The sequence below is a fragment of the Malania oleifera genome, chromosome 4 (genome assembly GCF_029873635.1).
Source record: "Malania oleifera isolate guangnan ecotype guangnan chromosome 4, ASM2987363v1, whole genome shotgun sequence".
Taxonomy (NCBI): domain Eukaryota; kingdom Viridiplantae; phylum Streptophyta; class Magnoliopsida; order Santalales; family Ximeniaceae; genus Malania; species Malania oleifera.
The window spans coordinates 86837981-86855429 of record NC_080420.1 but is presented as its reverse complement, the minus strand read 5'-3'; the positions used below and the strand labels follow the sequence as shown (position 1 = coordinate 86855429).

Below are 17449 nucleotides of genomic sequence, written 5' to 3'. Positions count from 1 at the left end.
ACGATCCATATCACAACAAATTGGTATCAGAGCGATTGTTGTTATGGCATCGGGACCGTCTTCTGCAAGATTTGACATTGTCAAATTCGATGGAACCAAAAACTTTGGTTTATGGCAGAGGAGAGTGAAAGATATTCTTGTGCTACAAGGAATGCCTAAGGCTATGCTTGATACTCAACCAGAAGGAATGGATGCGGCAACATGGTTAGATTTGAAAGCAAAGGTAGCGTCGACAATACGCTTGTGTTTGGCTAATGAAGTTCTCTATCGGGTGATGGAGGAGGATTCTTTAGCGGCTATCTGGTAAAAGTTAGAAAGTCGGTACATGTCTAAATCCCTCAATAACAAACTTTTTCTTAAGTAGTGTTTATATTGGCTTAATATGGTAGAAGGATCTAGTTTAAATCAACACATTAATGTGTTTAATCAAATCACAAGTGATCTTATGAGTGTTGATGTGAAGTTTGATGAGCATGATAAGGCTTTGATGCTATTAAATTCTTTGCCCTTAACTCATACCTATGAAAATCTTGTGACCATTCTTACGTGGGGAAAAGAAACACTTGATTTGGAAGAGGTAACAAGTGCTTTGTTAAATTTTCATTAAAGGATAAAAATATGTGATGAAGGGAAAAGACTTGTGGTAAAGGGTTGTAATGAGCGAGGCAAAGGAAAGTTTAAAAATGGGTCTAATCCGAAATCCTGGAATCAATCCAAGAAGAAGCAGGAAATTTAGTGTTATAAATGCGGTAAAAATGGGCATGTGAAACTGGAGTGTCCGGATAGGAAGAAGGGAAATGCTAATAAGCACGGGGGGATTTCTAAATCTGTGAATGTTGTTCAAGAAGAGGATTCAGTGGATGGTGATTTTCTATCAGTTTCAGCGGAGTCGGATAATCTAATAGACTCTTGGATACTTGACTCGACATGTTCTCATCACTTGACTCCAAACAAGGAGTGGTTTAACACTTACAAGTTAGTAAATACTAGATCAGTTATTATAGGTAATAATGCTTCTTGCAAGATCGTTGGCATAGGAAATGTAAAGATAAAAATGTTTGATGGTGCTCTAAGAACATTGTATAATGTAAGACATACACCTGAGTTGAGAAAGAGTTTGATATCTCTCGGCATTTTGGATTGTAATGACTTTAATTACAAGTACAAAGGTGGAGTCTTGACAATATGGAAAGGTAATCTGACTGTAATGAAAGGGCAGAAACTAGATGAAAATATTTACACGTTGTAGGGAACTACCGTTGTAGGTGGAGTTATAGCCATGGATGCTGAATTTGATGAGACCGTATTGTGGCATATGCATATTGGGCATATGGGAGAACGTGGCATGAAAGAACTACACAAGAGAAAATTGTTGAAAGGTTTGAAAATGTGTCAGTTGGAATTTTGTAAGTTTTGTGTTCTTAAAAAATAGAACAGGGCATAATTTAGATCAGCTACTCACAAGATGAAAGGAATTCTTGACTATGTACATTTAGATGTTTGGGGCCTAGTTAGAGTTGCATCAAAGGGTGGACATGTGTACTATGTGAGTTTCATTGATGATTATTCATGGAAGGTTTTGGTTTACTTCATGCGTCACAAATCTAGTACGTTTGCCAAGTTTAAGAATTGGAAGGCTGAAGTCGAAAACCTAATAGGGAGGAGAATTAAATACTTAAGTTCAAATAATGGGACCAAGTACGCTAATTCTCGATTTATAGATTTTTGTGTGGAGCAGGTCATCAAGAGACATTTTACAATTTATTGGACACCTCAGAAAAATGGTATGGTAGAATGGATGAACCAGACTCTTGCTGATAGAATTCGGTGTCTCAGATTGAATACAGGGCTACCAAAGAACTTCTGGGCTGAGGCAGTTAGTATGACTTGTTTTATGGTTAATCGATCACCAAGGGCATCACTAGTGGGTGAAGTGGCAGAATAGGTTTGGATGGAAAATGCAGTTGACTACTCCAAATTGAAGGTATTGGGGTGTCTAGCTTATGTCCACGTGTTTAGTGAGGAGAGGTCTAAGCTTGACCTGAAGTCTCGTCGTTACATCTTCTTGGGATATCCAAAGGGTGTGAAGGGGTATAAGTTGTGGGACCTAGTGGCAAACAAGGTGGTGACCAGTAGAGATGTAGTCTTTGATAAGAAGGCTATGGTGAAGCGTACTTAAGAGTTTGATGAACAGAAACAAGAACCAGAAAGCTGGAGCAATGATGAACATGTTGTGTAGGTGGAGTTGGAAGCTCAGGGCAACGAAAATAATCATGGTCCTGTGGTTGCAGGGAGCTCTAGCTCGGGAAACCAGCAAGTCTACGATATTCCTATATGGAGATCCAGACGCACTATCAGGCCTCCATCAATGTATGGTTTTAATGAGTTAGTATCTTATGCTTTCCTTATTTGTTGCAACAATCTAACTTCTTTTCAAGAGGTAGTGCACGACCAGGACAAAGATAGGTGGATGGGAGCAATGATTGAGGAAATGGAATCAGTGCATAAGAACAAAACTTGGGAGTTGGAGGAGCATCCAGATGGGAAGAGACCGATAGGTTGCAAATGGGTGTATAGGAAGAAGGAGACATTTTCAGAAAAGGAAGGAGAGAAATTCAAGGCACGGTTGGTGGCAAAAGGATAATCACAAAAAAAAGGGGATAGATTATGATGAGATCTTTTCTCCAGTGGTTCGACATACTTCTATCGGAGTTGTGTTGGGGTTGGTAACTCATTTCGATCTTCATTTGGAACAAATGGATGCGAAGACAACTTTTCTTCACGGTGACTTGGAGGAACAAATATACATGATACAGCTAGAGGGATTCATTGAATCAGGAAAAGAAAATTTTGTTTGCAGGTTGAAGAAATCTCTTTATTGGTTGAAATAGTCTCCAAGGCAAATGGTATAAATGGTTTGATTCGTACATAATGAAGATTGGCTACAAACGGTGTGAGTATGATTGTTGTGTTTATGTGAATAAACTTGAGGATGGTTCTCTTGTTTTCTTGTTATTGTACGTCGATGAAATGTTGATAGCTGCAAAGGATTTAACTACGGCGAATCAGTTAAAGGACCTATTACATAAGGAATTTGACATGAAGGATCTTGGTTCAGCCAAGAAAATACTTGGGATGGAGATTCGCCATGACAGGACTGCAGGGAGATTATGGTTATCTCAGGGCGGTTATGTTTAGAAGGTGTTGGAGAGGTTTAGTATGGCTGATGCAAGACCGGTGTGTACACCTCTAGCGAATCATTTCAAATTGTATGCTGCAGATTGCCCAAGTTCGGATAAGGAAATCCGAGACATGTTAAAGGTTCTTTAAGTAGGGAGTTTAATGTATGCCATGGTATGTAGAAGACTAGATTTAGCTCATGCAGTGAGCATAGTGAGTAAGTTTCTCTCTAATCCAGGAAGGCAGTATTAGGAAGCTGTAAAATGGATACTCAGATACTTGTGGGGTATATCGGGATATGGCATCATGTCCTGCAAGCAACAAGGTTGTCCTTCAATTATGGGGTTTGTTGTTGCAGATTATGCTAGAAACATGGATGATGGAAGGTCTACAATGGGATATGTGTTTACCCTTGTAGGGGGACCGGTATGTTGGAGATCCATGGTACAGTCTCTGATTGCATTGTCCACAATTGAGGCGGAGTATATGATAGTTGCTGAAGCTACAAAGGAGGCTTTATGGCTTACCGGTTTAGTCAGAGAGTTAGGGTTACGGAAAGATGGTGTGGTGCTTCATTGTGATAGTCTGAGTGCCATTTACTTGGCGAAGAATCAAATATACTATGCTAGGACCAAACACATTGATGTGAGGTTCCATAGGGTTAGGGAATCGATTGCTTCAAGTGAACTTATGTTGGAGAAAGTTTACACATTTGATAATGTAGCAGATATTCTGACCAAATTAGTTACTTCAGAGAAGTTCAAGCATTGCTTGGACTTACTCCATGTCTCCAAGTGATAGAAGGGAGACATACCCAACCAAGCGTTTTTAAGTTCAAAGTGAAGCAGTTCATGTTTTTGTGATTCTCCTAAGAGGTGTATAATCGCCAAGGTGGAGATTGTTATTTATGGCTCTTATACTTCTTTTTTGATAAGCAAAGAAGGAAGGAGAAAAAACATGAAGGGGGTAGCACAACAAGACTCGTCGGCGAAGGGCCTATGCTCGTCAACGAAGGTTCTGAAGCTCGTCGACGAATAATTACCGAGAGCAGGAAATTTTAGACTTTTGGATTCATCAACGAGAACCCTGTATTCATCGACGAAGGTTCTTCTTGGTCTCGTCGATGAAGCTCCTGTGTTCGTCGACGAGGGGCGCTTGGGTTGCGGCAGTTTGTCTGAATTTTTGAATTTTGAACGTTGGGTGGTTGGGCAAACGGGGGGAAACCTCCGAGGAAACTCTATATATGTCATCTGGGCATATTTTAAGAGGGGGAATGATCATTATTGAAGTGTATTGTGTACATTGTGATTTCCATAGTGAAATTTGTGTGCCCTTTTGCTTCCGTGGGTGTAGGTTTTTCCGAATCATGTAAATTTTTGTGTTACTGTGCTTATTGATTGTGTTATTTATTTTTTGTTGATTATTCCGTTGTACATCTTCATTATATGATTTATATCACAACAATTTCCAACCACTACCATTTCTTTATGGTTAATTAGATTCCGAAAGCTAATAAGCTCTGAAATTAGCTTTTAATGTCTACTTTATTGATGGATTCCTAAAGAGTCTCCATTCTGGGCAAGGCCTCAACAACAAAGACCATTCCTTTTTTCTTTTTTTCTTCTTCGTTGTTCTTTTTTTTTTAATTAAAAAAAATACACTTGGCCTATCAATCGATCTAAGATTTGGTCAATTGTGTAAGAACGCAAACCGTGATATGTGGGTTTAAATAATAAAGAGAAGGGTAAAATTGGAATTTGAGCAGGCTTCGTCGACAAGGCCAGATTTCATCGACGAAGGCTTTGTTCTGCTCGTCGATGAAGTTCAGAGACTCGTCAAGGAGGAGAAGCCGAGAGATTTTGAGAAATCTGGGATCTCAGGCTTGTCGATGAGGTCACCGTCTCGTTGACGAAGTGACTACAGGGCCCCGTCGATGAGGTCTCCATTCATCAACGAGGGCAGCCAGGTCAAAGGGCTAAAAATATCCTTTCTCATTTCTTAACCACTAAGAAAACTTAAAATCCTCTCACTCTCTCTCTCTAGAACTCATCCTACTCTCTCGCTCTCTCTCTCTCTCTCTAGATTTCTTCGCTATTCGTCGCTGGAATCGACGATCTGACGTTACCACGAGGGTTAGGGAAGGATTCTCTACAAAACCTACGGATTGGAATCCCGTTTCGGATATTTTTGGGTTTCGGCTTAAAATCGAGGTAAGGCTCGGTTTTCTTTTCTGATCCAATAGTTTGGTAGAGGATGGAGTCTTGAGTATTTTCTGTATTGTGTTTTGTAGATTTTGAGAATTTGGTTCACTGTTTAGGAGCCGTAGAGTTCGGGATTGTCCATTTGGGGGAAGGGTAAGGGGAACCTGTTTATGTCAGTTATTTTTGAAATCAAACTTGGTGGAACTGTGGTCCACAGTCCTGTGTGTGTTTTAGTTACTCATTTGGGGGGATCTAACGGGAAAAAGTATGAGTTTTTCATTATTATAGTTTTGGGAAAAAGGGGGTGACGGCCTACATCCCTAGTTATGTTAAAAACCGAATGTATATGTTGATTTATACTGTGTCTGAGGGTTGCTTGTGTCTTGACTTGTTTAAACTGTATGTGTTTAGAAAACCATGATTTTAGAGTACCAAATGGGTGTGGTTTGTTTGGTTATATGAGCATGTATGTTTATGTTGTGTTTGGTTCAAATGCAAGTAGAAATGAGGTTTCGAATTTGTTCCAGGTACTGAGAGTGTTTAGCTCTATATTCGAGGGCGTATGAAATCGCTGGCCATGTCTGGCAAGAGTGTCCAGCTCTATATCCGAGGGCGTGAGCCTTACTGGCTGATCATCGAAGGGTGTGAATCCACCAGTTTAGAGCCGGTATGATGCCATGGGAGTCTGGGACTAGCCATGTGTAGGTGGCACCGTGTTTCGCGGGTTGACTATGGGCCAACGCCGTATGTTGCGGGTCAGCTTCGGGTCGAAGGGTGTGACGATACCGGGATTGCTTGATCATGTGTGCGTGCGTGTATGCGCTGTTGTGAAATTAGTACTGAAACTGCATTTAACTGTATGTATGTTGCATCATGATAATACTCAAATGTCACACACCGATATAACCTTTATTCTTCCTTACTAAAAGGTGTCTCACCCCTACTGTACGTATATATTTTTCAAGTCCTTTGAGTAACCAGAACTAGCATCCTTGTGTGGGAGCGTAGTGGCCGGTGTACTACGGGTAGCGCTTGGGTAAGTGCTAGGACTTGGGTTTTATTGGTTACCGTTTTGAGATATGTTGGGCACCCGGTTGTATGTTGTACGATAGAACCTTGTTTTTGCTCTTGTATAGACTCTAGTATGGTACCATGTTTGTATAGAATGATTTTTTTTCCACTGCGTATATTCTGTTGTGTATGGATGTGTATAGGGTGCCTGAGAATCCCTCGGGATCTGATCCTTCTCCATTGTTTTGTATTTTGGATGTTTTGTTTGATACAAGGACATATTAGATTACATTTTTCACCCTTGGGTCCCATTTTCAGGTTCGGGGAGTGACAAATTGGTTCAAGGACCCCACTTGTTCATGTTTCACCATGCAAAACTCACAATATCAAGTTGCAAGATTTTGTTCAAACTTGCAAGATGCTCCAATGAGTTTTGGGTTTGCACCATTTTGGGAAAAAAAGTTGTGACCAAATGTTTTTTCAAACAATTTGAAATAAAATATTATTTCTAGAAAAAACTCATATATTTTCTTGTTTTTTTTTTCTTTCCTTTTGGACATTTTTGCCACACTCACATAGTAAAATTTATTAATGATAATATTCCTAAAGTTTATACTAGTAATTTTGTCTAAAAGAATTAGTAATCATTCATGTGCCGTATACATTATAAGAATTTGTTAAATTTAACTATCCTTGTTTAGTAAAATTGATTTTTTACTACTATGAAAATGTTGAGGGGTTGGAAGAGTCATTTCAAGAAAGTAAATGGGACATTTATTGCATTCATAGTCAAAGAAACTAGAAAAATAAAAAAAGAAAATCTTACAAATAGAGAAAAATAAATTTTAAAAGTTATAGTTGGCCATTTGGAAAACCCTTGAGGCACTTTTAGTTACCCTAAGAAAGAGATGTGTCATGGATTAGATTTTTCTTTTTCTTTTTTAGCAAGAAAGACACCTTGACTTTAATGAATGCTCTAACCTTCATATTTATAGCCAAAATCTTTAAGGCCAATGTTGGTTGGCCAACACTTAACTTGTTATTACTAATGTAGTCCGTTTGATTTGCAATTAATTAAATAATCATGACATTCCTATCTGTTATAGATTCAGATACTTTCATTTTAACATAATATTCAAATATTCAAAATTTAAGGCTCATCTGAAAAAAAAAAAAATACTAAATTTGATTTTTTACAAAATTAAAATTTGTATGGTTATTTTTAATTCTAGTATGGACATTTTGGTAAATAACTTAAAAAGTATGATTGTATATATAATTATCTACCTGCATCCAAGAAGGGCTTGTAACAACAATTTATACCCTTCACGTCTTTGACTCTATTGATGCATTGGCTGCTTGCACAAGGAATCACACATAATCAACTCAATAGATATGACTTGGTCAACTTGTATAATTTGCATTTGTGCATTTATTGTTTTTAAGATCTTAAAGAATTAAAAAAAATAATAGAAAGTTATACAAATTGTTTAAGATTTTAAATTTATTACATTTAGGAGATGATGGGGAGCTAAGAAATTAACTTTAATTTAAAATTAAAATAATTTATTAAATTACTTATATATCCATAATTTGTTATACATTCAAATTACAAGATGACTTATAAATTAAAGACAATTTTTAGAAATGTTGTCGAAAAAAAATATTAAAAATTGTCCGTATTTTTTTAAATATATATATATATATATATATAAAATATATGTGCTTTGAAAATCATCTATTTAAAAAGTGTTCATGCTTTGAGGAGGTGTTTTTAACTTAAAAAACATATAATTTGATCAAATATGAATTTTTTAATCAATTTAAATCCGTTTGCTTTTAACTAAATTTGTTCAGACCTGACAAATCAATGCGGACGTTATTACGTAAGAACTTAAAAGGAAGCAAAATCAAGAAGCTACAAGCTAAATTTTTTTTTTTTAATTTTTTTTAAGGAAATAATAATGAGTTAACAAGAAATGAGGTTTCCTTTATGGATTAACATCTGAAGGCTGTTGGATGTTTAAAAACTTAATAAGGGCCGTAGCTTGTATTTGAAAATGACGGACAAGGTCCACGATTAACAAACACACAGGCCTTCCTTCCTTTCTCTCTCTAAAGCCTCCTGCTACTTCACCGCGTTTCTTGCGATCGTTTGTTCGCTGGTGGGTTGCGCACGGCTTATTTCTGCTTTCATTCTCATTCCCCTGTTCCTCCGACCCTTCTCCTCTGTAATTCTTTCCCTCTCCCTCTTCCTCTCCCTCTCCCTCCCTCTCTCTCTCTCTAGATCTCTCTCATGAATCATAATTGATCCCTCTTTGTTCTAGTCTTCAAGGACTTGTTCTCTATTCCTTGAACTCCGGCTTTTCTTTTTAGTCGCATTTCTTTACCGTTGTTCGCCTCGATTTCAGTCTATTCGGATCCGTTTATTTTTGAATTTTGGATTGGCTGGAACTCGATCTGGTTGATTCGGGTGCTTTCTGATTGATATTTGTAGCTCAAGTCCTCAAAAGTGGTGAACATTTTCGAGATTAGATCGTGTTCGGCGAGGAACAATTTGGATTAAGCTGGAGCAAGGATCGAAAAAGAGCCGGAGGGTTCATTCGTCTATTCGAATTAGGCTGTTTCTCAAGATTGATAGCTTTCCAATTATAGAGTTTTTTTTTTGAATATATATGTTGATTTTTGATAGATCTCTTGTTGATGAGCTCGTCTGGTTATAAGGGGGGCGGGGAGGGCTATTGAATGCTGCAATCAGAGAAGTGGGGTCGTCTAACAAAGCTGATATATGTTTCCCAATAGATCTGTTCTTTATTCGCTGCCCTTTTGCCTTTATTTATTTCTTTAATTTTCTTATTTATACATGTGCAAAAGGAGCTGATGATTCTTATCCTTTGAGTTGAAACTTTTGGGGGTCCTCAAAAGCCACAAAGCCTGCCTTTTTTGGATTGAAATGCCTAAGAATTGAATTCCACGGATTTTTTGCTTTTGGGTGGATTGTTTTTGGCCAATTCGGTTGTATAATTGAAGAGCTATAAAGCAAGTTTGGGGATCAATTCGATAATTGTGCTGCGGAATCAAAGGGGTTTATAGAAATTTTTCCGCAAATGTCTGGCGCTCAGGTTTCGAGTGAAGGTAGATCGGGTCATCTGAATTTGTTTGCGTAAATCGAAGAGTTTTTGGTTGGATTTGTTGACTTATTAAGCAACTGGGCTGCGAGATTCAAAGGGTTCAGGGGTGTTCTCGACGGGTATCTGACGGATCCGTCTTCTGAAAATCGGGGTTGTGGTTGTTTGGGTGGTCTGGAGTGCATACTAGACATTATCAGGGCCCTCAGAATGGGGTCCTGCTTGTCTGCCGAAAGCAGGAGCCCTCTCCCCGATTCTCCACCAACTACCACCTTGGGGATTAGGCGGAGCAGGAGCTCGAAGAGGAGATTGGGGTCACGGAACTCATCATTTGATTACAGGAGAGACGAAAAACTTCATAGAATTCCTGGGAGAATGTTCTTGAATGGAGCAAGTGATATTGCGTCTCTGTTTACCCAGCAGGGCAAGAAAGGGACCAATCAGGATGCCATGCTTGTTTGGGAGGTTAGTTCTACCATAGCCATTCATGTTATTGCTCTCTTTCATGGGAAATATATTGGATTTGCTATGCTTTTTTAATGCATAATATGCTATATTTGTTGATTCTTCTGCTTGTAGAAGTTGAAGCCTTGAAGGATCTATTTCCTGTAAGATTGTTGTGGTTTGTCCTGGAGTAGTTGAAGTAACTTTTTGATGCCACCATCTCATAATACTGTTATTTGTCTTGGTTTTGTCTTTAGTGCCAGTATCTACGCGTCTATGGCTATTGAGCCCAAATGTAGTCATTATATTTCTTAATTCTTGCTTCCTTTATAACGCAGTTATATAATTAATTATCTTGTGATTTTTATGGTTATAACATGAAATGTCTAATCTATTTGAATCAATGATGCAATTGTTCATTTTTTTTTAAAATCTTTATATCATTCTTATACTCTTGTTTTACTTGTCTTGTAGAGAGATATGTTCCCGGAGGTTATTCTGCTATCTTGGCCAAGAAACAGCCTTTTAATATTAATTGGATGCAGTTTCTCAACTTCCTTTCAGCATATTGTTCAATCTTTAGTTTGCTTTACCAAACAATAGACTCTTTACTATTCTTTTTTTTTTTCTATCATTGATCCATTTCTTACAAGAAAACAGCGCTATGAAGATCTAGTGATATATCTCACATCATAATATCCTTCTCTGTTTTGTTTTGTTTTGTTTTTTAAAATTTGTTCTTATTACTTCCTATTATTTTCTTCCTATACCTATTGCACATGAATACACACAATATAAGTGCATATGATTTTCATATCTTTCCGTGGATACATATATTTGTCAGTTTAGATTCTTATGTATGGAAGAGACATGAGAAAACTGGAAGCTTGAAAATATCTATGTTGGTTATTTTTGTACACTGGAGGATAGAGGTTTTAGAAAATTTCAAATCATCAAGTTCATGAGGTACAACAAAATCTTGGGATAAGATTATATATGAAACTGCTTCAGGATTTTACAGAATGATGACAAAGCTATCCATGTCTTCACAATCCTTAGGCCGTGGACAGCAATCTACATTGTTACCATTCTTCATCCTTTTTTTTCATGATCATAATTTTAGATTGAGATGGCCTTCTAAGAGGGTGAGCCTTTGCCTTCTTCCGGTAAGGGTGTTGCACCTAAAGCTGAAGGCTACATGCCTAATTTGCGAAACACCTGCTCTAAGTGTGTAGTTATGGTTGCTACATCATGCCCTCCCTAGGTCCCCATATGGTGTGGAAAGCCTTGTGTACTAGGTCTAGGTGTTTCATATTTCAGGATAATCTCTGTTTTTTTGCGTTTCATCACCCCCAAACCCAAAGTATTCATCCTCATTGCCATTATTGTTATCATTTTCCTAAAGTGATTATGAGGTTTATTTCTAACTATATCAGACCGTTTATATTCAGAATTTTGGTTCGAGAACAGACACAGTTTTCTGTGGTGTTTTTGATGGTCATGGTCCTTTTGGCCACATGGTTGCAAAGAGAGTTAGGGATTCTCTTCCCCTAAAACTGAGTGCTCACTGGGAAGTCAACATAAACAGTGAAGATGTTCTCAAAGAGATTAGCCTTAACAACAATGGAAGCATGAACTCTGAAGATACTTCCTTTCCAGCGGATGAGCACTCCAGAGCCTCCACTGATCATGAAGGCATTGAAAAGCACTCTGAGGTCTTTCAGACATTGAAAGAGTCATTTCTGAAGGCTTTCAAAGTCATGGACAGGGAACTTAGGATGCACACAAATATTGATTGCTTCTGCAGTGGGACAACAGCAGTAACACTGATCAAGCAGGTCTTAACTGACACACATTACAAGCTTTATTCTGTAGTATATGCTATAGTTCCTTCTCAACACTAACCATTGATACTTTTTGTAGGGCAAAGATCTTGTCGTTGGGAATGTTGGGGACTCAAGAGCGGTGCTGGGTACTAGAGATAAAGATGATTCTCTTCTTGCTGTTCAGCTGACGGTGGATCTTAAACCGAATCTTCCAGGTCTCTCTCTCTCCCCAAAGTTTTACTTTCCCCCAAGATCTTTTGGTTATCTGAAGATTACAATAAATGAGATGTAAAAAAGAGTTGTTAAGACTTGATATACATTGTTGGCCCACAATCTAATGGCTTAAGCTTTAGGTAAAGTGGTAATCTAACATAGTATCTAAGCTGGTTACCAGGAGGTCTTGGGTTATCTGAAGATTATAATAAATGAGATGCAGAAAATAGTTGTTAAGGCTTGATATATATTATTGGCCCACAATCTAATAGCTTAAGCTTTAGGCAAAGTGGTAATCTAACATGGTATTTGAGTTGGTTATCAGGAAGTCCTAGGTGCTAGTTTCATTGCCTGCGTTTATTGTTTGTTGTTTAAAAAATTATTGTACTCCCTTTAATGGGTGTTATTTATCATGTTTCATCTTTCCACATGCTGTTGGGCTGCACGTGTAGAGGATTGTTAAGGCTTGATATGCATTGTTCGCCCAAAACCTAATAGCTTAAGTTGTTAGATAAAGTGATAATCTAGCAAGAGCTTCAGGAGCTTGACAGTTCAGAGTTATACTAAAATGGACATCAAACTTACCCTTTTAGGGTAGATTTTACCCGAAAGCACTAAAATATGTTGAAAAAGCATCTCAACCGTGCACAGCTTAAAGAGGAATGACAAAGTGGATTGAGTTGTGCATACAAGAGAATAATAAGAAAAAGTACATTATTAAGAGAGTAGGACATGATACCATGCATTTCATGTTCACTGCTCAGTTCAAAAAGTAAACAAAGAATTAAATGAAAGAAAAAATGTGGATGCACCATTTAATCTGCTTTTTCAAGGGGCAGGAACAGACATAACCAGTATCCTTATAGGCTCTGAGAGATGATACCCTCTCTTGTGTGTGTGTGTGTGTGTTGTTATATTTGGAAGAAAAGAAATGGGAGAGCTTTAGAGGGGATTTAATAAAGCATTCAGATGCTTCAGAATCTGATTATGCTTACTCTTTGTATTTGTCATTCTGGGAGTTTTGCACCAGCTATCCTTGATTAGGCTGAGTTTTCTGTTTTTTGACCTGTATGAAACTTTTTGTTGAGGCATCCCCGTGTTGCCCTGTTAATACAAAGTTTTCCCTTATCATGAAAAGGAAAAAAAGAGAGAGATGTTTTCCAAGAAAATTGTGGAGTTATTTTCTAGTTATATTTTCTTATTTTGTTAAATGCAGTTGCCACTGTACTAATTTCTGTTTCGGTATTAGTAACCTTCTGAAGTGATTTTGCATCTCTTAGGAAATCAAATTAAACAAGAGCTTAATCTCATTTGATCACTGTCACAGAATTGCTCTTGTATGGACATTTATATATATCATTGTTGCCTTGTTAATACAATGGTTACCTTTATCATGAAAAAAAATGTGTTTTTCAAGAAAATGGTGTAATTATTTTCTTTTTAAATTTTCTTCTTTTGTTAAAATGCAGTTCCCACTCTACTAATGTTCAGCTTTGGTGTGTGTAGCGATCTGAAGTGAGAGTGCATCTCCTAGGAAATCAAATTAAGCCAGAGCTTAAACTCCATAGTTTCTCTCCTGCAAAATCCAAAAAACAGCCTACTGAGCACATTGCCGCCACACTTTTCTGTTCTAATTCTCATGAATGCCCCAAAACTCACCCTGAAATTCATCGACATTTTCTTGGCACTCACATGTCTCCCCAAAAATAGCAATCAGCTTATACCAATCCCGAGTGATCTCTTGGTAATGAAGAAACAAGTGCTCATACCTCACTAGTATCATTAAAAGCCTGTTACATTACACAAACATCCAGACTGATTGCCATGTTTGACTTTCTCACCTCACCAGCAACAAACTATTAGTAGTGCAGTTTGGACATTTAGAACTTGGTATTAAAGTACAACATCCAGGAAATGTGTTTAATCAAGTAAATTTGGTATATGGCGTAAAGATGAATGTGAAAACCTGAAAGAAAACCTTAGTAGTTATCGCCCTAAAAGCAAAAAACTTGCCTTATGCTTGGTTTGCCAAATTGGATATAGGATGGGAATGGAATAACCATTGTATTGGCATATAAATAAAAAGAGGCATAGAATAATTTATAGAAAGAGATGGCACCATTTTAAGAAAAATAATCATATAAAATTTAGTGTTATTCCAACTACCATGGATAACTTAGGAATGACTATTCCCAAATCTTAGTAACGAGAATGTCTCTTCCTGGCCTATTCCATGGTAGTTGAAATAAAAACTACTTTTGCATGGTCATTTGGCTGAGAATAACAGTTTTTGTAAACTATTAGATCTGTATTCGATAACTTTTCAATCCTCCCTATTCAGTTCTCTAACCAATTGTGATGTTAAGAGTAGCCCAGTAAGTAGTGAAACAAGGAAAGCTGAATAAAATTGTTTAGTTGCATCCTCAGAATAATATGTGTGCTGGTAAATAGTTAAGAAGGTACAGGTTGAAATTTAATAATAATGGCTGCTGAATGACCAACTACAGATGGGACTGGTGATTAAGATTTTAAAAGCTCATATTTATTTACTGTGCAAATCTAAGTGAGTAGTGGCATCCTGCCACCTCAGACATTAGCTTGAGGCTTGGTTGGTATTGAAGATGAACTACAAAAAGGTGGTGGGGGCAAGGGAGGAATCTAAGTTCTTTGGTTGAAGCATCATATATATGGACATATATGTTTCTTTTATGTCCGGGTGCTGCCATTCTTAAGAGAGAGAGAGAGAGAGGAGTGTCTTGATATTTTGTTTCCTGTAAATTATTAAGCATCATGATAGAAACACAAATGAAAAGAATTAATTAGTCTAGCATAGCCCCATGGCTTCTTCTCCCCCCTCCTTCCCCTATTGGGTTTCAGGTGCCGTGCGTCTGAGGTTTAAGGGTCTCAGTTGTCATGGTTTCTATTTAACTTTTCCATTTCGTCCTTGTAGGAGAAGCAGAGAGAATCCGAAAATACAAAGGTCGTGTTTTTGCCCTCCAGGATGAACCTGAGGTTGCACGAGTTTGGTTGCCAAACAATGACTCTCCTGGCCTTGCCATGGCCCGTGCTTTTGGAGATTTCTGCCTCAAGGATTATGGTCTGATCTCCGAGCCTGATATTTCTTATCGACGGCTCACGGATAAGGATGAATTTATTGTCCTTGCAACAGATGGAGTAAGCAACCCTGCTTTTGGCGCCATTTGCCTAATTGTGTGGGTTACATCCCTAAAAGCCTGATTTTTTTTTGCCTTGATTTGTTCCCCCACAGATTTGGGATGTGCTCTCAAACAAAGAAGTGGTGGACATCGTTTCTTCTTGTCCAGCGCGTTCCTCCGCAGCTCGAGCCTTGGTCGAGTCAGCAGTTCGGGCATGGAGGTTCAAGTACCCCACTTCGAAGATTGATGATTGTGCGGTCGTCTGCCTCTTCCTCGACTCAAACCCAAACTGTTTATCCACCGCTTCCAATGCCAAATCCAAGGAGCAGCTTAGCTCCGTGGGGCACGTTAATGCTAGCAGTAACGACGAACATCTCTCTGGCCCAGCTGCACTGCCCCGATCAGGGACCGTTCGAACTGGAGAAGAGGCACTCGAAGAAGGAAGCCAAGAGGAGGGTGCAAAGCAGGAGGAAATGGCTGTGGAATCGGGAAAAGAGTGGTCTGCTCTTGAAGGAGTATCTCGCGTGAATACTCTGTTGAATTTGCCTAGGTTCGTGCCCGGAAAAGACGACAGGAAAGCGGCTGGAGAGGCGCAAGCTTGGAAATGAAGAACCGGAGAGGAATTTAGTTTGGCTTTATTTTTTATATATATATATATATATATATATATTTTTTTTTTCCCTTTTATTATATATATATTTTTTCTGTGTTTATGCTTCGACAGAAGGGGGAAAAGATTTGTAGCGTCGCAATTGGAAAATGTTAAATTTGGACAGGAGAGGTGGTCCCGGCTGTATTAGTGTGTCTGGGAAATTGTCCTTTCTCTCTCTAGTGTGGGTAGAATTGGGATTTTTGTAAAATCCAACTCTCCGTCGTCGATTTTTAAATTTTTAAATAAAAATTCTGCTTTATTTTTTGGGGCATCATTAATCTCATTGGGGTATGGGTATGCTGAAAACCCTTTTTAAATTTTCAACTTTAGCGTTGTAAAATGAGCTTTCTCTGGTCAATTTTATTGATGTTAATCTTCACATGGGGATTGCTCTTATCCTAAGCGAAGCTCCTGGGCGGCAAGGAAGTGTCTTTTCTTCTTTGTGGTTTGCACTTTGCATTGCTTCCATCAAAAGCCATGAAAAAAGTAGGGAAAAAATTGCATCCCCACAAGTCACGGTCACGGCCGCAGACAGCTCGGTTGTCACTCTGGAAATTGATTGAAAGCACTTGCATGAATAAGAGAAGGGCTGGAAGTCGCAGGGTCCTCACATTTTCTTTTTGTCGCTCTTTAGGGGCTGGGGGTCCATAGGCATATTGGCATTTGCCCTTTATATTGGAAGCGTCTCCCACTCACCACCCTTTCCCCACTATTGGATTCTTGGCCATGTAAGTGAAATTCACAGGCTCAGTGTTTGTAACATAAGATTTGAATTTGAATTTGAATTTGTATAAATTTATAAAAAATTTACATAATTTTACATTATATTTTACTTAATTTTACATAAATTCAAATTTAAAGTTTGAATTCTATATATCCAAACCTAGAGTTATAATTTCTCTCTTTTGGTAAGATTATTTTTGTAACTAGACACACACACACACACACATATATACATATATATATATATATATATATATATATATATAAAGGTCTAAATGAATCTTTTGAGCGAGAGTGGTTCTGGTTGGTTCACTTTTTATTTTTTTATGTTTTTTCTTTATTTTAGCAGTACAATCCCGTCTTCAATAGGATCTAAATTCCCATATGCATCATCTTACACTATATGGGCATGTAGATCCACTACAAATAGTTGTTATTTGTATAGTATTAAACAACATACCTTTCATTACTTTCTTTGATTCTCTATCATCTTGTTTGGATCGAGAATTTTGTTTGGGAAAAATGAAAAGAAAATAAGGAAGAAAATCTATTTATTTTCTGTGTCAAATATTATTAAAATTAATTTTTTTATATAATTAAAAATAAGAAAAATCAAAGGTCAGTGAAATGTAAAATTAAATTTATTCTCATTGATTATTATTATTATTATTTTTTTTATGATTTTCTTGATAATCAAATGTGATAAAATAGATACATTCATATTTAGCTTTCTTTCCCCAAATAGTTGTTATTTGTAGTGTGTAAAACAACATATGGTGTTATCACTAGAGAAAAGGGAGAGAATTTTTATAAAATTCGATGGATCATACAATGAGTAGTGTGGATTTCGCTTGTAGTTTTGCTTTCAAGGTAAAGAGACTTTGAGGACGTATTGATGGGTATGAAGCCAAGTCAT

The 17449-nt window shown here is 37.6% G+C and overlaps 1 protein-coding gene across 1 annotated transcript; it reads left to right on the top strand.

Annotated features, from left to right (window-relative positions):
• Positions 1-8385: 8385 nt before the first annotated feature.
• LOC131154491 (probable protein phosphatase 2C 33) lies at positions 8386-16081 on the top strand. The gene is made up of 5 exons (XM_058107298.1): positions 8386-9985; positions 11416-11802; positions 11888-12005; positions 14954-15177; positions 15272-16081. Exons 1-5 carry the CDS (start codon positions 9731-9733, stop codon positions 15764-15766), a joined length of 1479 nt encoding a protein of 492 aa, XP_057963281.1. The 5' UTR covers positions 8386-9730; the 3' UTR covers positions 15767-16081.
• The last annotated feature ends 1368 nt before the right edge of the window (positions 16082-17449 follow it).